Genomic DNA, 27832 nt, shown 5'->3' with positions numbered 1-27832 from the left:
GGAAAGTAGTGGCAAAGTTTCTGCGAGAATATATTTTAGAAACTCTTAATTTTTTTATAGGTACTAACGTTAGTAACATTAGTAACGTTAGTAACAGTAGTAACGTTAGTAACAGTAGTAACGTTAGTAACATTAGTAACGTTAGTAACATTAGTAACGTTAGTAACATTAGTAACGTTAGTAACGTTAGTAACATTAGTAACGTTAGTAACATTAGTAACGTTAGCAACGTTAATTTTTTCACCTGGCAGACAATATGGTTATATTAAGGTATGATTCGAAATATTTTTATGGGAATTGAAGCCAAGAGTCAAGAACATATTTTCAATATATATATATGAGATATATAAGTCGATCGATCGATGGAGTTAATTAATAAGATTCTAAGTTGTTAATTATTACCTATTAAGCTCGAGTCGAGTCGCGATGTTACTTGGGTTATAACGCAATGGTACGAGTGATTTATCAGACGCCTATAATCGGGATCAGTGATCGATCACAGCACGTGGTTACCCTAGGAGTAATCGTTACCGTAGCTACCGTATCTGGCAGTGAAATTACAATATACAACAACCATATACCAATCTAAAGCGCCGCTGCTGCAGCGTCTCAGACCGAGATTTACTTCTCGGATCGCATTACTCAACCTACACTAGGAACTTTATTATTCAAACATTTCTCTATTAAATTCAATTACACTAAACTATATCTTATTTTCCATTCCTTTTTTTTTATTTTATCCTAAAAAAATCCTATTTTGACTTCCACAATTCTATTTATATCTCTATATAAATACTAAAAAATTTTTTTTGCAGAGGAATAAAACTATTATAGTTCCGTTATAAAAAAGTAATAGAAAGTTGCGTAACATTTTTTTTTTTAATGAAAAAAATAACTGTATTAACAAAGTTGCAGTTTATGATATAATTTTCCCCATTGTAATTATAATAAGGAAATTATAGTCATTAATATAATATAATGACTTTAGTTTTGAAAAGAATAATGTTTATTTTTAACAAAACGCATAAGTACAGGGAAATAAACGTTGGATTTTTGTTTGTTTTTTTTATGAATGTAAAAAAAAAAAATTATATTTATCAGGCAAAAAAGAAAAAGAAAAATTTGCAAAAGGGCTACTGGTAAATAGAGTTCGGTGTGGAACCATAGTATTATGCGAATAAGATGATTCGAAAGAAGGCCATTGGTTGAGTTTAGCAGCTGCCACCATCGTCTGCCTCGGCCCATCCAAGCGCACATTTTTTTTTTTTTCAAGACCTTCTATATACTCCTTTCGATCTTTCCGTGGCCATTGTTTCATTCAAAACTATTCTCTCCTCAAAACCTCGGAGTTTTCTCAACATAAATTCTTTCAAAAAAAAAAAACTGTCAAAAATAAATTACCAATAAATAAATTTGTAAATAAATTTGTTAATAAATTGCAAATAAATAAATAAAATAATATATAAATTACAAACTAAATAAAAAATTGATTTTCTCAACTGAATCGATAAATTATTTTTTAAACAATAAAATTTTCGAATAACAAATGATTTGACTATATTTATATATAGGAAATTGAATTTAAGAATATATTTTTTTGGGAAAAAAGGGGAAATAATAAGTTTGTGTAAAAGTGCGAATCAAATTATTTGGTTGTCGCAACCAAATTTTGGTTAGGACAACAAACGATCATTTGGTTTTTTAGACCAAACTATTTTGTTGTGTTAACCAAATTATTTTGTTGTCGAAACCAAAGTTTGGTTGTAATTTAAAAATGTTCAACCAAATAATTTTGTTGGCCTAACCAAATATTTGGTTGAGATAACTCTATGACTTTGTTTCAGCCAACCAAAATTTGGCTACAAGAACCAAAATTGCCTAACCAAACAATATTTTGTTGCAAACACTAAATTTTTTTTCTCAGTGTAATATTGAGGTATCTGTGGAACATTTTTGTTAACGACAATTGCACGAAAGCAGCTGCAACGAGCGACGCGCCGAGACTTCCGTTTTTAGCGCCGGAAGCAGGAAATTCTAGTCCTTCAAGACGCGCTTCTGCATATTATATATACACGAGAAAAAATCGCGAGGTTTCACTTTACAAACAACAAAAGCATAATTCACTCTAGTTTTCAGTTAGAATTTTTCTCAACACTCCGAAATAAAATATTCTTAAATATCAAGAATATATAGATTATTTTATATTTTTTTATTTATTATATTATTATTTATATAAAATAGTAAACTTTACTATATTTTAGGAGAAAATTTTTTCTACTTCCGGAGCAAATGTTGGCGAAAATGTATAAAAATTTAGATTATTATATTTCGCGCCTTTTTTAAAAATGACCAATCATAGAAATTAACAAGAAAATCGTGATTGGTTGAATTTTAAAAATGGCGCCGAAATCCTTTTTGTAGGTTATGTTTATTCGGTCATTTACAATTTAGGACAAATGAAGATGATTTATCGTTTGAAGAATTTTATCAAATTCGGATAAATAATAATAATAAAAATTCAGATTCGGTGCGAATTAGAAATTCGCATATATATTTAAAAATTCAAATTTTTAAAAGCCACATTTTAATTGATAGAATTTTTAAAACGCCGAATTCAATCGATAACTTGACTATTATAAAATAAATATTTATTTGTATTAAATAATTATTATTTAAGTCAATTAAATATGGTATTTCGTCCATTTTTCTTAACATAATTCGATTGTGTAAATAAAAAAAATCTTTTTTTAAATTATAAGAGAATAATTAAATTTTATATGTGATTTGAATTTTTCAATGACAGAAATTCCAATTCACTATGAATTTTGAATTTATCAACGAATTTTTAAAACGCCGAATTTTCATTTGTCAATCAATTACTTGACTATTATAAAATAAATATTTATTTGTATTAAATAATTATTATTTAAGTCAATTAAATATGGTATTTCGTCCATTTTTCTTAACATAATTCGATTGTGTAAATAAAAAAACTCTTTTTTTAAATTATAAGAGAATAATTAAATTTTATATGTGATTTGAATTTTTAAATGACAGAAATTCCAATTCACTATGAATTTTGAATTTATCAACGAATTTTTAAAACGCCGAATTTTCATTTGTCCGAAATTGACGAAATCTTTTTTGTCAATTTGTTTGTTCGGACAAATTACAATTCGGCATTTTAAGAATTCTACCAAATAAAAATTACCTAAAAATTCTTTTTTAAAAAAAAAAGAAATTCCGACAAATTTTAATTCGAAAAATAAAAATTCGTCTATAAAAAAATAATAATACAATTCTTTAAAATGAAAATTTTAATTGTAATGATTTTTATGGAGATTTTAGAAATATATATTATTTTTTGAAGAAGAAGAAAAGTTTTGATGGGACTGTACACGAAAGTTGGTCGGTTCTCCAGTGTATGGCTAGGTCAGTACCTTGGCAAAAGTATTTGAGATGAGCGACCAACTCTGCAGTGGACGATGGTGTATATAAGTTCAGTGCACGCCTTGTGCATATACACAGAGTCGGCCCTGGGACAAAGAGCGGCCGCCGGCCCAAAAGGATAAATAAATGAGCAAAGAAAGAAAAACAAGTTGCAAAAAAGAAGGGGAGTGAGAGAGGAAGCATGGACGATGTACATTCTGATGGTATATATATATAGTACTATACACGCGCTGAGGAACCGGAGAATATAAAGAGTCCCTCCTTAACTTGGCTTGGTGCAAGGACACCCAAAATCAAGGACGACTTGTAGCAATTTCCCATCGGACAGTGTACCTTACGAATTCAAGGTGCATCCGTCCAAGAGGTTATCTTGATTCAAGTCAATTTTTTTTTTTTTTTTTTTTATTAACCTAAAGACATGTCTTGGGCCCTTCTTTCCTCATTGTCTGCGTAATATAATATATAATAACCTTCCTCACGAAATTTAACTCAACTTTTTTTGACAAACGATATTTTTTATACTCAGTTTTGGAATCTTAAAAGGTCTTACTTTTTTTGCCCCCAAAATAATATGATTATGCCATAAAAATCATTACTTAAAATTTTAAAGAATTTTATTAGAAATATAATTATTTTTTACACGAATTTTCATTTTTCGAATTTACATTTGACAGAGAATTTCTTTTTAAACAAATTTTTACTTAACAACATTCTTAGGTATCAAATTTTTATTGTATAAAGAATTCTTATAAAAAGGACGAATTTTTACTTGTCCGAAATTGTAAATGGCCGAATACAAACAATCGATTTTGGCGCGATGTTTAAAATTCACCAATCAAAAAGTTGTCAAGAAAATCGTGATTGGTGGATTTTAAAAATCGCGCCAAAATCGATTGTTTGTTCGGGCATTTGCAATTACGGACAAATAAAAATTCGCGGCGTTTTCAAGAATTCTAACAAATAAAAATTATACCTAAAAATTCTGTTAATCAAAAATTCATTAAAAAAAAAGAAAATTCCGACAAATGTTAATTTGAAAAATGAAAATTCGTCTAAAAAATATAATAATATTTAATAAAATTGTTCACAATGAAAATTCCAACTAATGATTTTTAAGGGCATGTCAAAGTCGAAGCAATTTTTACATAGAACTTAAATGAAAAAATTGCATCGACTTTGACCTATGCCCTTAAGAGATAATCATGCCTCCAAATAATTTAGTTTTCAATAAAAACGCTAAATATAATTTATTTTACAAAATACTATTTTCTTAATTTTTATTGAAAAATCGTTTTTTGGCACTCGCAAACATTTTATATAATAATAAATTGGATTTTGACAGAAGAAAATTTTAATTTTTTACATTTTTACTACGAAAATGTAAAATGACAATTCGGCTAAATGAAAATTTCGTTAAATAATAAAAGAAAATTTCTTTAAACGACAATTGAACTAAATAAAAATTGTGTTAAAAAATATATTTATTCTAAAAAAAATTCTGTCAAATATAATTTTTGGCTAAATGAATTAAATTCTGTTAAATGAAAATTTGGCTAAATAGAAATTTGGTTAAATAATAATTTTAAAAAATTCTATACAAACGCAACAATTGGACTAAATATAAATTTTAATCTGATAAAAATTCTGTCAAATAAAAAATTGGCTAAATGAAAATTTGGTTAAATTAAAACTTAATTCATCAAAGATGAATTCAATTATAAATAAAAATTAGTTCAAAGGAAAATTCAACAAAATAACAGTTCGGCTAAATGAATATTCTGTTAAATGAAAAATTTAGCAAAATAATAATTATCTTTAAATAAATCAAATTCTGTCGAGTACACTCAGAAAAAAATTCGTTTGAAGCAACCAAATTTTGGTTAAATCAACAAAATAAATGCATTGATATATACAGTTAACCAAACATTTGGTTGCAAAAACCAAACGTTTATTTATAACTCAATCAAATTTTTCTTTGTTCAAAAAATTTATTAAAATAAACCAAACAGTTATTTAGATCAAATAAATATTTATTTGAATAAAACAAATTTTATTTGAACTAACCAAAAAATTGGGTAAATATAAAAAAATGGTACATTTGGTTCAAACATATCTTTTTTCTGAGTGTAATAAATTGATTAAAATTTAGTTAAATTAAAAATTGAGTCAAATAACAATTGAGTCAAATAACAATTTAGTTAAATTAAAAATTGAGTCAAATAACAATTTAGTTTAACAAAAATTGAGTCAAATAAAAATTTAGTTAAATTAACATTGAGCCAAATAAAAAAGTTTGATTAATTTTTATTTGACCCAAATTTTATTTAACAGAATTTTAATTTTTCCATTTAATCAATTTATTTCGCGACAGAATTTGATTTAGTTAACTTAATTTGTATTTATCTAAATTTTTATTTGACTCAACTTTTATTTACCTAAATTGTTATTTGATATAATTTTTATTTTACCAAATTTTTATTTGACTCAACATTCATTTAACAGAATTTTAATTTTTCTATTAAAGTTGAACAAAATAAAAAATTTGGTTAAATAAAAATTGTATCAAATAACAATTTAGATAAATAAAAGTTGAGTCAAATAAAAAGTTGGTTAAATATACAAATTGAGTGCGAATTAAATCAAATTCTGTCGCGTAATAAATTTGATTAAATGGAAAAATTAAAATTCTCTTAAATAAAAGTTGAGGCCAAATAAAAATTTCGAACAAAAATTGTATTAAATAACAATTTAGGTAAATACGATTTAAGTCAAATAAAAAGGTTAAATACAAATTAAGTCAATTGAATCAAACTTTATCACGTAAAAAATGGATAAATTAAAATTCCGTTAAATAAATTTTGAGTCAAATTTTCGGATAAAAAATACATTTTTTAAAATTAATCTTACCAAAAATATATGTAAAAATTATTACATTAATTAATTAATAAATTTTTTTTTTTTGAATGCCAATTACAAAAATGTGAAAAAATTGAAATCGACATTGAAAATTGGGAATAATCGCGATATGTGTTTCATAAATATATATATATAGAGGGTAAATTAAAATCAAAAGGGGGTTGCAGTGCGCCGGTAGGAAGGCCAAATGAAAATCTGGAGAGGGTAAAGTTTGCTTTTTTCCCCCTGAGGATGAGCTGCATTGGGTGGAGCAAAACCCACGCCCACGCATTGCCAGGCATAGGCCTACCCCAACAAAACATATACACGAGGTTCTGCGTAACCCATACCTACCCCCAATCCAGAGAGTGCAGGGGCGTGTACGTGCCCGTAAACACGTGTTTTCATGGGAACGCATTTCATGCTATGTGTATTACTTGAAAAAAACCAACTTGCCTTTTCGAGGGTGAAAAATCCACAGTTTTTAGCTAGCCCCAGTGATTTCAAGCTGGATCAATAATAATTTCAACTAAACTTCCCGTTTTACTCTTTGTATATATATATATATATATAGAGTTTCAATCGTAGACATTGAATCTCGAACAATTTCACGGTAAGTACCTATAAGTAAAGCTTGCACGAACACAACATTTTTTTTTTATTTTTAAATTAACCTCAATTTTTTATAAAATAGGGTGCTTTAAATTTTTCTGATTCAACAATTTTTATTATTCTAAATTTTAATTTATTTATCATTATAAGTTTAATTGTTATTTATTATACAGTGTAAAAAATATTTATTTGAATCAAATAATTTGTTATTTGACTATTGTCAAATAAATATTTATTTGTATTATATAAATAATTATTATTTGATTTAATTAAATGATATTTCGTACATTTTTCTTAACATAATTCGATTGTGTAAATAAATAAATTTTTTTTAATTTAAAATTATGGTATTTATTTGATAGTAGGCAATAAGTATAACCGAATACTTGAATTAAATAAATAATTTTTTCAGTGTGAAAATGCATTTCTTTAAAAATAATTTTACTAAATAAAAGATTTGAATATATTTTGTTTTCAAGTGTACATTAATACAATAGCTAAAAAAACACACATGTGTGTAGTTTGCATAATCTCTGGAATCTAATTTATTATTCTTTCATCAGATACTGCGATAGCTTTCACAGTAGAGTAAAATCGAGACCAAGAGCAAAACTGTGTTGTTGCAATCAAGATTTACTTCATAAAACATGAACCCTGGTCATTTACCGCAAAAATATCCACATTAAAGGATTTCAACAAATAAAAAAAACCACTCTTTTGGAGTTAAAGCAAAATTTCACTCCTATATAACTCCGGTTGCCTTTAACTCCTCAAATTTTTTACAGTGTAAAAATTAAAGCTTTTTGAATTAGGGGATTTTTACTGTAGACTATAAATAATTTAATGGCAACTGGAGTTGGGAGTAAAATTTTTGGAGTTAAAAATCCACTACGAAAGTGAGTTAACTTTAGATTAACTCTCTTATACAGCCTTAACTATATATATAGGCATAAAACTAACTGCTTTAGCATCAAGTTTCTTCGTTTCAAAAGTTAAACTCAACTTAGGAGTTAAATCTTAATGCCCAACGGGATTCTGTAAAAGTAACACCCTTTTGGAGTTAAAACAAAAGGAGTTAATTTTTTACTAAAAAAATTTTACTCCCTACTCTAGTTGCCATTATCTAACTTTAGGAGTACATTTGTAGGAGTTAAAAAATTTGGGGAGTTAATGCCAACCTAAGTTGGAAGTAAAATTTTTAGAGGTAAAAATCAACTCTAAAAGTAAATTAATACTAGGATTAACTCCCTTTGTTTTAACTTTAAAAAGGTGTAACTTTTATAGAATCCCGTTAGGATTTAAAATCTATCACCCTTTTTTTTAAATTAGTACAATTCTACAATTACACTGAAAAAAGGAGAGTTAGATTTTAACTCCCAACAGGACTCTATAAAAGTCACACCCTTTAGGAGTTGAAACAAAGGAAGTTGATGATAAGGGAGTTAATTTTATACCTAGGAAGTTAATATGTTTTACTGCGAAAAAAAGGAATTAGATATTTTAACTCCCAATAGGGCTCTATAAAAGTCCCACCCTTTTGGAGTTAAAGCAAAGGGAGTTAATTTTATGGAGTTGATTTTAACTCCAAATATTTTAATCCCAATTGTGGTTGTTATTAACTCCTGAACTTTTATTTTATAATGATAACAATTAACCGAATGTTACCTTTTTATACATTTGGAGTTGGTTTTTAACTCCAAAAGTTTTACTCCCAATCCCAGGTGACATTACCTCCACAAATTATTTACAGTACACTGTAAAAAAAAGGAGTTGAATTTCAACTCCCCATGGGATGCTATAAAAGTCCCACCCATTAAGGAGTTATAGCAAAGGGAGTTCAGATTAGGGAGTTCGACTTTAACTCCTTACACGAGTTGGAGAATATATGATCCTTCATTATAAAATAACTCAAAAGAGAGTTGATACTGAACACCCTAACCTGAACTTCCTTCCACTCTTGGTTAACTCCTTTTTCGAGTTGATTTTTAACTCGAAAAATCGAACTCCCAACTCCTAGTGCCGTTAACTCCCTAAATTTTTTACAGTGTATAGTACAAAAATTTCAATTCATTGTTAAAAAATTTGGGGAGTTAATGACAACCGGAGTTGGTAGTAAAATTTTGGAGTTAAAAATCAACTCCAAAAGTGAGTTAATATTAAATTAATTTTATCATTAACTCCCGCATATCATATCATCTGCTTCATCTCCAAAAGTGTGGGACTTTTTTAAACTCCCATTGGGAGTTAAAATCTAACTCCCTTTATTTACAGACTAAAAACTTGAATTTTGTCCATGTTTGTAATTGTAGAAAAAGCAATAAATATATTTCCGAACCCTATAAAATATATTTATTAAATACACTTTAAAAAAATTAGGGAGTTAAAGTTTTCGAGTTAAAAATCAACTCAAAAAGGGAGTTAATAATTAAATTAACTCCTTAAAACTAACTTTCTAAAATTAACTCGTAAATCATTAACTCCCTTCGCTTCAACTCCAAAAGGGTGCGGGACTTTTATATAGCATTTCTTCGGGAGTTGAAATTCAACTCCTTTTTTTACAGTGTAGAATACAACTATAGTCCTATACTACGCGCAAAAAAATCTTCACCTAGAACAGCGAAAGTTTTCGCTATTCCAGAGAAACTTATCGCTGTTTCATGCACTGTAAAAAAAATGGAGTTGAATTTCAACTCCCTAGGGGATGCTATAAAAGTCCCACCCTTTTGGAGTTGAAGAGAAAGAAAGTTAATGCTTTTCGAGTTAATTTTATGCCTAAGGGAGTTGGTTTTAAGGAGTTAATTTAATTTTTAACTCCTTTTTTGAGTTGATTTTTAACTCCCAACTCCCAGTAACATTAACTCCCTAATTTTTTTACAGTGTGTGAAGATTTTTTTGCATGTACCTATAATTAAGTGCGAAATATATAGAATTAATAATAAGAAAACGTTTCGATTAAAATTTACAACTCATTAACCCTAGTAGAAATTTGTCGTGGATGCACTAGATTGACTCAAGTTACTTGACAGTTTTTCTCGCGGACGCTGATTCTAGCTGAACTGATAAATAACTGTGAAGTTACTGATCAGTGCTTTTTGAAAGAAATTCAAGTTGAACTTGATAATTCCACGACTCAAAGCTATCCAGTTTTTTTAATGGCACTGTCCAGTGCTGCTCGAAATTAAATTCATATCCTTGTCATGGCGGTGGCGCTTCAATAAGTCTAGTAACTGGACAGCTATGCTAGGATTTTGTGTATTGACATTTCGCTTGCTTGATTTAAAAAAATTACAACTTGTTTATAAAAATTAATAATAATAATATTAATATTCCTTTCTCAAAAAAAGACAGTGCATACAAAACACATGAAAATGTATCGAAATATCTCGGTGGTCGAAAAAATTGAATTTAAGAAAAAATGAACTTTGCTTTCCAGAGCATCTAAATCAATATTCATTTTATGAAAATCACTGTAAATTATTGTTCCACATATATATTTTTTGCATAACTTATCTTATTGCAATAAATATACACTTGCAAAATATTATTTGTTGTAAATGTTTGCCAGCTGTCATGAATCAGAAACGAACATAACCTATATTTAGTTGAAATCACTTGATTGGCCCAAGACAAAATAGCGCGCGCTTTTTTAAAATAATAAAATTTATTAAATTATAATAAAATAATTGCAATAAATTAAATTATTATGAAAATAATATTACCTTGAATAAAAAGTGTTTTTAGTTTTTAAAAAAAAATGATTAAACAATTATTATTATTTTCAGACAAATTTTACAAATATAGTAGAATATTATTTTTCTGTTTGAGTATATTATAATAATATAATAATAATAATAATAATAATAATAATAATAATAATATTATATTATATCAATAATTATTAATTTATTAAAATAATTTTATTTATAAAATTTTACATATAATTTTTGAGGATAATAAATAAAAAAAATTAGTAATTAGTTTTTTATAATTGTCTAATGTTTAAATTAAATTATAAGTAAATCATTTAAAATCAAATAAACATCTAAAATGTTTATTTGCCTAGAAAATAATAAAAATAATATGCACAAATTCATAATATTATTAGGTACAGTGAAATACGTCAAGCATTTATTCTAATATCACTGATCAGAACGGCCGAGTTGCGTAAAGCGTGCGTTTCTTTCGTTCCCGCCCAGCGGACCCGTGTTCGCTCCCCGGTAGCCCCAAGATTTTTTCGTTGAAACTGCGAGAAGTGTTTTAAGGTTTATGTTATGACATTCATATTAATATAAAAATTATAATTGTTTCAGTGTTGTTAACAGTTCAGGTCAAGATGTTGCTTCAATCGTTTTACTTATGTAAATTTTTTTTTTAAATCCAGTTTAATTGTGAATGAAAAATTACATTTTTATAACGAATTACTATATTTAGTGCAATATATTTTCTTATAATAATTTTTGTTGATAATTGGAATATTTTTTTTAATTACATAAAATAAACGTGTTTACTACATTAAATCTTATTATTAAATGAATTTCGAAATATTTAAAAGAATTAATTTGACTAGTTTTTCAAAAGTCCTATTGATAAATAATTATCAAGTTGGGCTGGATAATAACTTGATGAAAAAAGCGTGACATGACATTCGAGTTTTTAGCTAGCTGGTCAGTCAAGTAACTAGACAGACTCCAGCGCGACTAGGCAGTTCCTTTAAAATAGCTAGGACAAATTTCTACTAGGGAAACTGTGAAATTCTTAATACCTAATATTCATTTGAAAAATAAATCTTGTTTATCGCATATTGAAGTCCCTCGCCATAAAAATTATTATCACTTGACGACGACGAAGAAGGCAAAGTAACCAAAGTATTATAAGTTGAAAAACGATCGGATATCGACGCGCGTATAGTCGCAAAAGAAGGGAACTTGCAGTTATAAGAGATTTTTGTGCTGTGTAACCGGGTCTCTTCATGTATCACATGCTCTGCACGCACACGCATACATTCCGTCTCTCTCTCTCTCTCTCTTGGCTTCACTTTTTACGATTTACGCTGCCGTCGCTCGATGTTCTCTGCGTTAAAAAGAGATGCACCCAGGCGCATAAAGTCGAGTGCAACGAGGAAAAGAAGATCAGCCACCGGGAAGAAAGGATGGTGATAATCGGGATGAGAAAGTGCAACAAAGATGACTTGAGCCGTTATTTTTATAGAGTTACGGTAGGTTAGACCAGCGTCCGACCAACCAACGCTTCAGACCTAACCTAACCCACCGTTGGGCTTGCAAGGCGCTCTCTCACTCTCTCTTGATTTTGTTCTCTCGCTCCCTTTCTCTCGTATACACTTTTTCTCATCTTCCATACACTGATTTATCTCTCTCTCTTTCTCTCCTTCTCTCTTTCTCTCTCGGTTCTCTGTGCATTTATAATGCACGCAAAATTTCATGCAGAGGCGCTTCGACTAGCTTCCAATCCTTTGATAACGCGCCATAGGCGTTACAGCCTATATTTAAAAGCACCCGCCCTTCATCCGATAGCCAGCTACTTCCGGTTGACAGGAAAAATCCGCTATATACTATATAGAGAGAGGATCGAAGAGCTTTTTCGAAAAAAATCAAATCGCGCTATATCTCTCTTTTGCTCCCTTCCATTCTTTTTTTTCTTCAGCATTTTTTTTTTTTTTTTTTTCTTTTTTTTAATAATTTTTTTTCACCCCGCTTTTTATTCACCCTCTTATTAAAGATGCCGTCCTACTTTTACACTTCGAAAAAAGTTCCATTTTATCGGGAGCAGAAATTTCTATTTATTTAGCCGGAAGGAGATTAAAGAAATATCATTTGAAAGAGAATTTCCGTTAAAACTTTTTAAAATAAGTCAATTTTTTTTTTTTTTTAAAGAAAAATTAGTTTTTATTTTTTAGAAATTTTTTTGAAAAAATAATATAATAATAATGATAATAAAATAGTAGATTATAAATATATTATAAAAGATCAGTTGATTAGTAAAAATTTCATTGTAAAAGTAACACACACTAAATTTAAAAATTGACAGTCGATTTTTCACTTACGCTTTCACTTCCACTGGTTCGAATTTTCAATCATATATAGTACTTTTCACTTCCACTTATTCTGACTTTCATTTTCATTTTCGCTCATTCTGATTTTTGATTATATTTTTATGTCGCACTTGTATTGTAATTTTCCCTTTTACTTTCAGTAATTCTAATTTTCACTCTCATTTTTACTTTCACTTGTACTTTACTATAATTTTTAGACATTTTTATTTTACATCCACATTCCCTATTTTTTAATCAGTGGAAGTAATTAGATTCAGTGGAAGTAAAAGTAAGAATAAAAATTAGAATTAGTGGAAGTGAAAGTGACAATTACAGTAAAAATTCACATCCACTAATTCTAATTTTTAATTATATTTTCACATTCATTTCCAGTAATATAGGTACTAATTTTTTTTTTAATTTTCACTTCCACTGATTCTAATTTTTAGTTTCACTTACACTAATTTTTTTTTTTATTTTTAAATCATATTTTTCAATTCTAATTCCATTACTTTTAATTTTCAATATAATTTTAACTTTTACTTCTATACTAACTCTAATTTTCCCTTCCACTTCCGTTAATTGTAATTTTCACTTTCACTTCCACTGATTCTAATTTTTACCTATAATATAGGTAATAATCTCTCTATATTATAAAAAAATTTCGCCTCTGTCTTCAGTATGGGTCATTCCATGTCAAATGTACCCAACCCAAGTTTTTTACAAGGTTAGGTTATGTTCTGTTAGAGTAAGGTTAGGTTAGAGTAAGGTTAGAGTAAGGTTAGAGTAAGGTTAGGTTAGGTTAGGTTAGGTTAGGTTAGGTTAGGTTAGGTTAGGTTAGAGTAAGGTTAGGTTAGAGTTAGGTTAGGTTAGAGTAAGGTTAGGTTAGAGTTAGGTTAGAGTAAGGTTAGGTTAGAGTTAGGTTAGGTTAGAGTAAGGTTAGGTTAGGTTAGGTTAGGTTAGGTTAGGTTAGGTTAGGTTAGGTTAGGTTAGGTTAGGTTAGGTTAGGTTAGGTTAGGTTAGGTTAGGTTAGGTTAGGTTAGGTTAGGTTAGGTTAGGTTAGAGTAAGGTTAGGTTAGAGTTAGGTTAGAGTTAGGTTAGGTTAGAGTAAGGTTAGGTTAGGTAAGGTTAGGTTAGGTTAGGTTAGGTTAGGTTAGGTTAGGTTAGGTTAGGTTAGGTTAGGTTAGGTTAGGTTAGGTTAGGTTAGGTTAGGTTAGGTTAGGTTAGGTTAGTTAAGTTACTCTTGATATGGAATGACCTATACATACACCTATTAGTATTGTAGTTCTCATTTTAACCTCAAAGCCACAGGCTAATTGACGTGGAACGACCCATATAATTACCTATATTAGTATTATAATGTACATAACCTCAAAATTCAAGGTCCTAGGTCTCCAGGATTCAAGGTAATGGATCAAACATAACCTTAAAATTCAAGGACATAGGGTTTCAGTATTGAAGGTCAGAGATCAAACATAACCTCAAAATTCTAGGGCATAGGTTTCCAGGATTCAAGGCCTTAATTTAAACTTAACCTCAAAATTCAAGGACATAGGTCAAGGGACCGTTGGATTTTGAGGCTATGTCGGACAAACATAAAACTTCAAATTCCCCTAATCAAGAAACGAACATAACCTCAAAATTTATAAGTGAAAGTGAAATAAAAGTAAAATTTTCATTTCCATTGATTCTAATTTTCACTCTCATTTTCATTTTCACTAACTTTTATTAAGTGGAAGTGAAATTGAAAATAAGAGTGAATTAGTGGAAGTGAAAGTGAAAAATAGAAAAAGAATATTAAATCTACAACTTTTTGGAGTCGATTCTTAACCTCAAAACTTTTACTCCCATAGGAATAAAAACCATATAGCAGTGTTTAACATGTTTTGCTCTATAATTTATATTAATTATCGAAAAAATTTACAGAATGATAAATTTGATAAAATAAATTTTTAAATATAATTCAAACAAAAATTTTTTGAAAAAAAAACTAAATTCCACCAATGTAAAGGAATAATAAAAATGTCAACAATCTGTATCAATGTGTGTCACACATTTTTGCATAAAAAGAGGTCATTAAATGAAAATGTTTATGGATAAAAATATTAAAGTCAAAAAAAAAGAAAGTATGAAATTTTACTGCATAATATTAAACGGTATAAAGAGGCATTATAAACATACAAAACTGTAATATGACTGGGTAATAAAGTTTAGTATTTTCCACTGGAAAAAATTTCGTTTTATGATAATTTGTCCCTAAATTATAATAACGCACTTGATAATAAAAATAGTTTGAAAATTTTTCCTTCTCTTTTGTATGTGTTAATAAATATAATTTATTTATTTTATTTTTTTTTTTATACAAAATTATCCAACAAATAGCGCATAATATGAACGAATTAAAAGCTTCTAAACAATCTTATTAGATTACTCGGATCATAAGTTCAAAGATCGCTATGTAAACGCACCATCATCGCATAACCTACTGTTAATGAGTTCCCGTTGGCCGAGGTCAGAACGGATTTCATTACGCGATGCTGCGTAATTACAAGACGACGGTTTGTACGATCCGCACACAGTCGCTTGCTGAAGGTGAAAGAAGATTCCCTCGGTAGCGTTTTAAAGCCTTGCTTTTGTGTTATCAAAGTGCCTCGTTCTCAACGATGGAATTTCCGTTAAATCAAGCGCTCCATGTCCGCGGTTATTCTCTGCGGAGAGCCTCGCAGTTATCTCCGCACTTCCTTCCTCTCTTTTTCCTCTCTATACACCTGACCCGCGCGTGCGATATCGACTTTCTTCATTCTCCATATGTTTCTCTTTTTATTTTTTTTTTTTAACGCATATATTTTGATTGACAACCGTTTATTTAAAATTACAATACTGACACGCTTAATGTTAAATTAACAATGGACAAGTGTTAATTAACCAGAAGTGAAAGTGCCCTGCTTTTAAGGAAATTAACAGTATTTTGCGAATTGCTCTTATTCAATCATTAATATGTACATGCTGTGTATATCTCTACAAAATTGTTTTTTTATTCAATTTACCTTTATTATTATTATTATTATTATTATTATTATTATTATTATTATTATTTATTTGACCTAAGTTTGAGGTTATGTTTGCCTCTTAATCTGTGAAATTTAAATAATTTTCAGATATGTTCGCCTCTTGACCCAATTTTGAGGTTACGTTCTCCTCTTTCCATTATGGAAGTACCCTAAAATGACATAAATTTTAAAGTTACGTTACTTTCTTGACCTAATTTTAAGGTTATGTTCTTCTGTTCCTATTTTGCACTAATTCTAACTACTATCACTTTCATTTACACCTGATTCTAATTTTAAATTATAATATATTTTCACTTTCACTTTGACTAATTATAATTTTTCCCTTAATTTTTAATCATTGAAAGTGAAAATGAAAACGAAAATTAGAATTAATTCAAAATAAAAGTGTAAATTAGAGTAAAAATTTACTTCAATTATTTCTAATATAAAAAATCACTTCTAATTTTTAATAATAGTTTCACATCCACTTCAAAATTATAATTAATTTTCAATCTAATAAATTCTTCTCTTCCTATTGTGGATATACCGCTAAAATTACCAAAATATGTAGGTTATGTTGCCCTCTTTTCATTGTGGAAATACCCTAAAACGTCCTCAATTTTTAGGTTATGGTGCCCATTTTTCAGTGTAGAAGTACCTTTAAATTGGCATTGCCTTATTTTTGAGGTTATGTTCTCCTCTTCCTATTTTGCATTAATTCTAACTTTCACTTTCACTAATTCTAATTTTTACTTATATATTCATTTGCGCAATGATTATAAATTAGGGAAAGTGAAAATAAAAATGCTAAAATAAATGCAAATTATAAATAGAGTAAGTGTACGTGAAAATAAGAACAAAAATTAGAATTCGTGGAAGTGAAAGTGAAAATTTTTATGAAAATTCACTTCCACTGATTTTAATTTTTAATACTATTTTCACTTCTAATTCCATTATGATATAATTTTCAATCTAATGAATTATGTTCTTCTCTTCCTATTGTGAATAAACCCTAAAATAACCTAAATATGGAGGTTATGTTGCCCTCTTTTCATTGTGGAAATACCCTGAAACGTCCTCAATTTTTAGGTTATGGTGCCCATTTTTCAGTGTAGAAGTACCTTTAAATTGGCATAAATTTTGAAGTTATGCTAACTTGTTGCCTTAATTTTAAGGTTATGTTCTCCTCTTCCTATTTTACAATAATTTTAACTTTCACTTTCACTGATTCTAATTTTTACTTATATATTCACTTGCAATGATTTTAAATTAGGAAAGTGAAAATAAAAATGCTAAAATAAATGCAAATTGTAAATAGAGTAAGTGTAAGTGAAAATAAGAATAAAAATTAGAATTCGTGGAAGTGAAAGTGAAAATTTTTATGAAAATTCACTTCCACTGATTTTAATTTTTAATACTTTTTTCACTTCTAATTCCATTAGATATAATTTTCAATCTAATGAATAATGTTCTTCTCTTCCTATTATGAATGAAACCTAAAATAACCTAAATATGGAGGTTATGTTGCCCTCTTTCCATTGTGGAAATACCCTAAAATGTCTTGAATTTTTAAGATATGGTGCTCACTTTCCATTGTAGAAATACTCTAAAGTGATATAAATTTTGTTACTTTCTTTATCTATATTTTAAGATTGTCAAAAATTTATTTTAATTACAGTTTTATTAAACGAAGAAACCAATTTTTATTTTGAGGTTATGTCAAGGGTTTGAATCGCCTTAAAAGATATTTTACTAACTTTTTAAAAAAAAAATATAAAAAAAATAATGTGAAATTAAAAAAAGAATTGACAAAAATGATTTATAAATTTTGTTTCTTGCAATTTTTTATATATATAGATAGATATACATATATAAACTTATTTTCGTTCTCATTATTTCAACCGAAGTTAAAACCGTCGATTATATTCGTTTTGAAGGAAAAGGCAAAACTTGTCTCCGCGCGCAGAGGAAGTTTGTGAAGAAGACGAAGGGAGCAAAAGTCATGCTAATTAAGCGAGGTAGTCTTAATGCTGTTACTACTGTAACGGCTTTCAATTATTCGCAAACTTCATTAAGCAAAATCTTCATCGCATATCGATCCATTTTTAGTCAATCAAGAATCGAAGGATAAGAACTCGAGAGAGCCATTTACATTTTCTGAATTTATTCTATTATCTCCTGGGATAGTATATATATATATATATATATATATATATATATATATAGATATATATATATATATATATATATATATATATATATATAGATATTATCTTACACGCGTATATTTACCTTGGGAAAATTGCTTCTTGTAAAAATATTAACATTCACTTTTCAACATTTTCTGTCAATATTATAATTTTCATTTAAAAAAAAAAATACTTTAAATAATTTTCTTTTACAAGGAGCGAATAATTAATCTTTCATTTAGCTACGTGAATCGTAGGTATATATATATATTTTGAATCGAGTTTCGATATTCTCAGTAACTATCGATTCGCCACATTTAATTCAACGAAACATGTCTTGTGCGGGCCGAAGTTCCATTAAAATACAAGACAATAATCCTGACAGTTCCGATCAGCTCTTCATCCGACGTCAACGTTCTGTTTGTCGTCTGTTACATTGGGAAACATCCCCCTTTCTCCACCCCCCCCTCCCCTCTTCACAGCACCGGAATCCTATCCCCGACCCACCCCAACTTCCGTCTCTCCGAGTTGCGAATTAAGCCTCGTTTCTCGGTTCGGATGGCTTGTCGACCTAAATTGAACGGCTTGCGGGTTCCCGTCAAACAGAAGTGGTGCGATAAGCCCACCAGTTTCAACAGAGACCAACACTTAACGTTCAATTTAATAGAAACTAATTTAAAAAAAAAAATTTTTTTTTTTGAATTAGTCAAAAATTTGTTTTTAGAACAAAAAAAAAATGTTTTCATATTTTCAGTCGCAACACCCCCCCAAAAAAAATCGAATGGTAAAAATTGTACTTTTGGATTTGAGATTTCAGAAAAATTGAAACAATAATAGGAAATTGTACACATTTTTTTTTATAACTGAAAAACTTTCGTGCGATTCAATCTTATTTATATAATTTACATTTCAAATTTCCTAATGAAAATTTACATAATGTGTATTTACTAAGTTTTCTTTCGTATAGTATCCATTATTCATATTTTGCATGTTTGCAAATATTTAACTTCGAAGTATGTTTGCATAAAATACATAAGGATTATTAATTTTTTTTTTGTAAAAATGATATCAGTTTCAAATTCGAGTGAACCTTATCTAAAATAATTATATCCCCGTTATACAAAAAGAACATACTGTAATTATTATTAGTATAAAATTATACATCAGAAAGAATAAATATTCCCAAGGTTTAAAAATGAGAGATAAATCCACAAATACAGGAAGCTAATTATACGTAAATTTTTCCGGATTCCACATTCCGGATCCCATATTTCACATTCTGTATTTCGGATTTCAAATTCCACTTTCTACATTCCGTACTTTAAGGCCAGGTCCAAGTCGTGTCAGCTGTTCCATTGAAACTTCAAAGGAACAGCTGACTCGACTTGGACCTGGCCTTAAGGATTAATTTTGTTTCAATAATAATAATAATAATAATTTGAAATGTGGAATCCGGATTCAGGAATGTGGAATACGGATTGTGGAATTCCGAGAGCAGAATGTGGAAAGTGGAATCCGGAATGTGGATTGCGGAATTTGGAATACGGAATGTGGAATCCGAAATATGGTAAGTGCGGAATCTGGAATCCGGAATTCAGTATACGGAATGTGGAAAGTGAGATAGGAATTGGGATGGGATCCCACATTCCTTATACGGAATGTGGAAAGTGGAATCCGGAATGTCGGATCTGGGATCCGAAATGTGGAATCCGGAAAAAGTTACGTAATTGACCCACAGTCTAAATCAAAATTTTAATTTCCAAATAATTTATTTTAAGAAAAGTTTTATAAATTTCCAAGGAAGAATAAAGAATGAGGCATATATATATATATAATTGAAGCCGAAAGGAAATTGCGGAAAGAGGGAAGTAGAGAATTGAACTTGGCAAACAATTTGAATGATAAAATTTTGACAGTATTTAATGCAAGGTGCGTCCGGTTTTACTGCCATTTTGATGATTTCCCTAGCGAGAAGATGATATTTATTCCTTTTCTTGGAATCGAGAATCAAGCAGATGCTTCGGCATAGGTATCGGCTAACCGCGAAGGAACCGCTGTTGCTGTTGCTTTGGACGCATGACTACCTTCACAAAGTGCATTGCTCGTCTCCGGAGCACCATTAAAAGTCCTCGGTTGCTACTATATTGTGTGCGGTCGTCGATTCCCTGGCACGACACCAAATAATACTTCAAGGAGCCATTCAAATCAACCAATTCCATAGGCAACTCAACTGCACGTGACTTATATGCAAAAATAAAAAAAAAACCGCATAAAAAAAAATAAAACAATAATCAAATAAATTAAAATAAAATAAAAAAACCCAAAAAAAATAAGAGAGAGAGAGATATATAAAACCAAAATAAATAAAAAGGAAACATAAAAGTAATAGAGAAAAGAAAGTAAAAGAGAGGAAATCGCAGAAACTAAAAGAAATAAAACAAGAAACCACAATAGTAAAACTAAAATAAATAAAAAAAACCAGTTACAAAAATAAACCAAAAAGAAAAAAATTCATAAATTAAAATGAAAAAAAAATTCAATTTTTATAAATACTGAAAATAATATTTAAATACCACGAAAAAAAGAACAAAATATGAAATTACAAATTAAAAAAGAAATAAACAATTTATATGGTTTAAAAAAAGAAATAAAAAACAAAATATATATATATATCAAACAAAAGAAATAAGAAAAGAGAAACAAAAGATTCGAATAATAAATAAAAATAAGAACGAAATAAAATCTGAATGAAAGAAGGAAAGCGCAATAAAGAAAAAAAAAAAATAATAATAAAAGGACGCGTCCAAGAGTTTTGCTTGAAAGACGACGTGAAGACCTAAGAAGAGGTCCCCTGTTACTCAACAACCTCTCTTGAACAGGCTTCCGCGAGAAAATAATTTTCCGGAAAATTAACATCTCGTGGCAGGTGTATACGCACAAAAACCTCGGAGAGAAAAAAAAGGGGTTGAAAAAACAGAATTGGAAAGCAGAGGAGGGCGCGATGGAAAACGAATATATATATATATATATGTATATAAGAGGAGGTTGAAAAAAAATGTGAATCTCAAGAAATTGAGAAATTTTACGCGGGAAAAAGAGAATAAAATGCGCGACGATGGAGAATTAAAAATTAAAATATAGAAAATAAAAAAATAATAGAGAATAATTGAAAATAATAGAAAATAATAGAAAATAATAAAGAAATATAGGAAAAATGTATAAGAATATAGAAAAAAAATGATGAAGGAGAAGCATATAACAATGCCCGAAAATTTATGACAGAAATTTCATCCTGACAGAAATTAATGTAACAGAATTTTCGTGCTACAGAAATATTATAGCGAAATTTCTGCTAGATAGAATTTTCATTCGCCGGAAGTAGCGCTAAGTTTCTGTTAGACAGAACTTTGATTATATAAAATATCCATCCGGCAGAAATATTTTATAACAAATTTTTTGTTGGACAGAACTATCATATGTGACAGAAATACCATTTAATAGAAATTTCACCTAGCAGAATTTTAATTTTACAGAATATTAGTGTCGCAGAATTTTCATTGAACAGAACTAAGACTCAGTAAAAAAGAATTCTGAAAATTTTAAAATAATTGCTTAATTATTCTGTTCAATGAAAATTCTGCCATACTGACATATTCTGACAAATGAAAATTCTGTCTGGTAAAATTTCTATTAAATGGTACTTCTGTCCAATCAAAGTTCTGATATTCTGATAAAAAAAACATTTTTTCGTTAAAATACTAATATTCTGACAAATGAAAATTTTGTCCGGTTAATTTTCGGTAAAATAGTACTTTAGACAAATGAAAGTTCTGCCATACTGATATTCTGACAAATTAAAATATTGTCAGGTGTTTCTGTTAAATAATACTTCAGTATAACCTAAGTTCTGCCGTACTTATGTTCTGATAAATGAAAATTCTGTCAGGAGAAATTTCTGTTAAATGGTATTTCTGTCTAATTAAGTTCTGACTAATAAAAGTTCTGTCCCACTAATATTCTGTCAAACAAAAATTCTGCTATTCGAAATTTCTGTTAAATGGTACTTCAGTCCAATGAAAGTTCTGTCCTACTAATATTCTGTCAAACAAAAATTCTGCTATTTAAAATTTCTGTTAAATGGTATATACTTCAGTCCAATGAAAGTTCTGCCATAAAGTTCTAACAAATGAAAGTTGTGTCCAGTTAATTTTCGGCTAAATCGTACTTCTGCCCAATAAAAATTCTGTTCTAATATTCGGTAAAATCAAAAATTTTCCTATTTGAAATTTTTGTTAAATGGTATTTCTGCAGTACAACCAAAGTTCTGTCATACTGATATTCTGATAAATTAAAATTCTGTCAAGTGAAATTTCTGTTAAATGGTATTTCTGTCTAATTAAGTTCTGGCTAATAAAAGTTTTGTCCCACTAATATTCTGTCAAACAAAAATTCTGCTATTCAAAATTTCTGTTAAATGGTACTTCAGTCCAATGAAAGTTCTGTCCCACTAATATTCTGTCAAACAAAAATTCTGCTATTCGAAATTTCTGTTAAATGGTACTTCAGTCCAATGAAAGTTCTGTCCTACTAATATTCTGTCAAACAAAAATTCTGCTATTTAAAATTTCTGTTAAATGGTACTTCAGTCCAATGAAAGTTCTGCCATAAAGTTCTAACAAATGAAAGTTCTGTCCAGTTAATTTTCGGCTAAATCGTACTTCTGCACAATAAAAATTCTGTCCTAATATTCGGTAAAATAAACATTTTCCTATTTGAAATTTCTGTTAAATGGTATTTCTGCAGTACAACCAATGTTCTGTCATACTGATATTCTGATAAATTAAAATTCTGTTAAGTGAAATTTCTGTTAAATGGTATTTCTGTCTAATTAAGTTCTGCCTAATAAAAGTTTTGTCCCATACTAATATTCTGCCAAACAAAAATTCTGCTATTCAAAATTTCTATTAAATGGTACTTCAGTCCAATGAAAGTTCTGTCCCGCACTAATATTCTGTCAAACAAAAATTCTGCTATTCGAAATTTCTGTTAAATGGTACTTTAGTCCAATGAAAGGTCTGCCATAAAGTTCTAACAAATGAAAGTTCTGTCCAGTTAATTTTTGGCTAAATCGTACTTCTGCCCAATAAAAATTCTGTTCTAATATTCGGTAAAATCAAAAATTTTCCTATTTGAAATTTTTGTTAAATGGTATTTCTGCAGTACAACCAAAGTTCTGTCATACTGATATTCTGATAAATTAAAATTCTGTCAAGTGAAATTTCTGTTAAATGGTATTTCTGTCTAATTAAGTTCTGGCTAATAAAAGTTTTGTCCCACTAATATTCTGTCAAACAAAAATTCTGCTATTCAAAATTTCTGTTAAATGGTACTTCAGTCCAATGAAAGTTCTGTCCCACTAATATTCTGTCAAACAAAAATTCTGCTATTCGAAATTTCTGTTAAATGGTACTTCAGTCCAATGAAAGTTCTGTCCTACTAATATTCTGTCAAACAAAAATTCTGCTATTTAAAATTTCTGTTAAATGGTACTTCAGTCCAATGAAAGTTCTGCCATAAAGTTCTAACAAATGAAAGTTCTGTCCAGTTAATTTTCGGCTAAATCGTACTTCTGCACAATAAAAATTCTGTCCTAATATTCGGTAAAATAAACATTTTCCTATTTGAAATTTCTGTTAAATGGTATTTCTGCAGTACAACCAATGTTCTGTCATACTGATATTCTGATAAATTAAAATTCTGTTAAGTGAAATTTCTGTTAAATGGTATTTCTGTCTAATTAAGTTCTGCCTAATAAAAGTTTTGTCCCATACTAATATTCTGCCAAACAAAAATTCTGCTATTCAAAATTTCTATTAAATGGTACTTCAGTCCAATGAAAGTTCTGTCCCGCACTAATATTCTGTCAAACAAAAATTCTGCTATTCGAAATTTCTGTTAAATGGTACTTTAGTCCAATGAAAGGTCTGCCATAAAGTTCTAACAAATGAAAGTTCTGTCCAGTTAATTTTTGGCTAAATCGTACTTCTGCCCAATAAAAATTCTGTCCTAATATTCGGTAAAATAAAAATTTTCCTATTTAAATTTCTGTTAAATGGTATTTTTGCAGTACAACCAATGTTCTGTCATACTGATATTATGATAAATTAAAATTCTGGCAAGTTAAATTTCTGTTAAATTGTACTTCTGTCCAATAAAAGTTTTGTCCCACTAATATTCTGTCAAACAAAAATTCTGCTAAATGAAATTTCTGTTAAATGGTATTTCTTTTAAAGCTTTGTTTAATGAAAGTTCTGCTAATATATTCTGGCGAACGAAAATTCAACTACAGGTGAAATTAGTTAGACGAAAATTATATCCAACTGAAAGTAATCTGCTTTCTGATACTTCTGTCGATCAAAAAAACTGTTAAATAAAAATTCAATTTCGTTCGAATGAAAGTGTCAAAGATTTTGCGAAGTGTCGTTATTAATAACCGCGAGGCCCGTAACAATACCCTAAAGTTCATATGATAGAAATTTCACGAGACAGAAATTTATGTAAGACTACTTTCATTTTGCCAGAATTTCCGCTCGGCAGAAAGTTGATAGCAGAATTTCTGTGGGTCACAACTTTAATCTGACGCAGAAATATCGTTTAACAGAAATTTCGACTTAGTAGAATTTTTATTTAATAGTATATTAACGTGGCAGAATTTTCATTGGACAGAACTGTCTGAAAAGAATCCTTTTAATTTCAACAATAGCTTCTAGTGAATGTTCTGCCAGATGAAAGTTCTGTCCGCTCCTTCTGCCGGGCGGAAATTCAGTCATATAAATTTCTGTCTCATGAACTTTTGGGGATATGCGTCTTTGTAAAAGAGGACAATATAAAAATACATAAAGCATAGAATAAGAAATATGAGAAAATAACAAAATTAATATGTATATTGGATAGAGAAGGAGAAGGGAAAAGGTGCGAGAAGACGAGAAAGACACAAAAATGGAATCGAAGCGACGCACCAGGATATGATGGGGTGGTAAAGGAGGGAAAAGGAAGTCATGGAATGGGAAGACAACGGGAGCCACATAGCGTTTATAAGATCGATAGCTGATGTGATACCAACCCAACCCAACTGAACCCAGTTCGACCCTCGGTTCATTCACCCCCGCGGCACATTCGCGCCATTATCTGTTCCAAATGTCGTCAGCGGCGTCGTTTCGTTTATGGCATAGTAGAGGAGGCCGTGGTTCTCTTCCACTATACCTCATCTCTCCACTCTTCCTTTTTCTCTTTCACTTCATCTCACTATATTTTCTCCTCCTCTATCACACGCTACCAAAGTAACGAGCCTTACCTCATCGCCTCCTCTCGATTCCCTTGTTTTTAGGGTTATGTGTTTGCGAGGCATTATACAACCCATTCCGCCTGCGGTTGCAAAAGCACCTAAGCTTACAATTTTACGAATTCCTGATTCATCATCCAATCTCGGATTTTTTCTCATACAGATTTTAGATATCAAAAAAAAAAAAGTGCGTGCTTTTTTTTTAGTCCAAGAAGAAAATAAGGGAGACAGAAAAAAAGATAGAAGTCGCGTACAGGGGAAAATAGCTCCGGGGGCTTTCGCGGAAAAGTGGCCAGCCACTTCTCTCGATATGCCATTCGCGCGTCGAGAGGACTTTAAATTTGAGGCTTTCTGTGTGACTCGCTCTTCCTTGTTCACGAACAAATAATGGAATTCACACACCCTATTTCTACACTCGATTATATTGTGCTTCCCTAACTATCAAATCTCACAAAAAAATTAAACATTTGCATAAATCTTGTTACTTTTTCTGGAATCAAAATCTATTAGGATTCCAAAATTCAAATCGATTTCAGTTCGTAAAATCTGTTTTCTTCTTTTTATAACTGTTACGAAGGTCCACACCTGACAAAAAGAGATTTTTTTTTTACCATATTTGAGGTAATGTATAACCTTTTTAAAAGGGTTGGTGGAAAAAATTCGTTGCTGCATCTGAATGTACGTTTCACCCTTTCAAGGGGAAAAATAGTACTTTCAGATGCCGTAACAAACATTTGGGAAAAAAATGTATCCTTCTGAAAAAGGTTACCTAAAAAAGGTAGACCTCAAATATGGTAAAAAAAACATCTTTTTTTGCATCGAAAACATGGGTTAATTCTGAATTTATTCAAATCTGAATTCAAATTCAAAATGCTTCGGAAAAGTTTAAAATCTGGTTCTTGGTTCTAAAGTAGGTCAAAATTTTGTCGAACTGTAAGTACCGATGGTCTATAGGTAATTAAATATATTTTAAAGAACTCCAAAAAAAGAAATAGTAAAACGAAATAAAAAGTAAATAATTTTATGATACATTTATGGCATTAATTTTATAAAAATTTTAATGAAATAAAAACGTGATCTTACTGCGGAAATTAAGAAAATTGAAAGTTAACTTACAGACAGTAAACAAAAGTTAGATGATATTTAAAAATATATAACTATTAAATTAGATCTATAAAATTCAATAAACATCTAAAATCTTAAATCTGTATTGAATTTTGATTAAACAAAAAATATCCTAAATAACCACTATAATTTAAAAAAAATAATATATTTAATTTACAAATAATTGTATTTATTATCTAATTATACATTTTAAAGAGAATAAAAATAATTAATAATTATTGGCAATAAATATATAAGGAATTTTTCATAGCTTTTTCTCTCTTATCTCAAAAAGTCTAACATTCCAGAAATTTTCTTATCCAACTTCACATTTTTCTCTCCGTTTATTTCTTCAGGTCACAGAGTGAATAAAGCCGGGAGTTTTAGAAGCAATACAGCTCTAATAGACCTTCACGATACAAGCCCTCCTCTGTACTTACGATTCCAAGTGAAACGCTCCGCATAGTAAACGCGAACGTCTACCTTTAAGCCTACATTGTAAGTGCTTAGGTGTTGCATGCGTGAAATGTATACTAAAAAAAAACAGCACTCCAAGATTTCCTATTTTCAATTATTAGTTTCTTAAAAGACAAAAAAAACAATTTACTATTTAATTTTGTTTAAACTAAAATACTATTTAAAATTTCTAATAGGTAGTTTTTTAAAATGTATTTTTCTATTTTTTAATATTAATAAGAATTAACAACTAGCTTTTGAATAAAAAAATAATAATCATTACATTTTCTTATCCTTTGTATAGTTTCATTTTTAATAAACAGAGACAAAAGTACGAGTAGAGATCGTTATAGTTGCTCGTTTCTTAGATCGTTATTGTGTCAATTTCGAGCAAGAAATGTGCAGCCACGCATGTACATACAAGGTATGATTGTGAATGCATACACTTGATGAAGATAAGACTAAAGACACATGCTCGCCTTAATTCAGGCGCATAAGACCTCGCTGAATCTAGATAACTGAACCCTATATATATATATACATTACAGACTAAGGGGAACATGTTAATATGCCAATGACATCGGAATAAGGACTATATCGTTCTTTCGACATCAGTGTGTCTTTATTTTAACACTATCTTCCCAATAATGTCACTGCATTGTCAAACAAACAAAAATTCACCAAT

The 27832-nt window shown here is 29.2% G+C and overlaps 1 protein-coding gene across 1 annotated transcript in view; it reads left to right on the top strand.

Moving 5' to 3' along the window:
* Nucleotides 1-27832, top strand: part of LOC127279242 (uncharacterized) — a 59172-nt gene that overhangs the window by 8711 nt on the left and 22629 nt on the right. The window contains exon 2 of the mRNA XM_051301479.1: nucleotides 15523-15617. Coding sequence (XP_051157436.1) covers nucleotides 15523-15617 — 95 coding nt within the window. The remainder of the gene's footprint in view (nucleotides 1-15522; nucleotides 15618-27832) is intronic.

This window comes from Leptopilina boulardi, unplaced genomic scaffold (assembly GCF_019393585.1).
Source record: "Leptopilina boulardi isolate dan_hultmark-lab unplaced genomic scaffold, ZJU_Lbou_2.1 LbouV2_214, whole genome shotgun sequence".
NCBI lineage: Eukaryota > Metazoa > Arthropoda > Insecta > Hymenoptera > Figitidae > Leptopilina > Leptopilina boulardi.
This window is presented reverse-complemented; position numbering and strand designations above follow the sequence as displayed.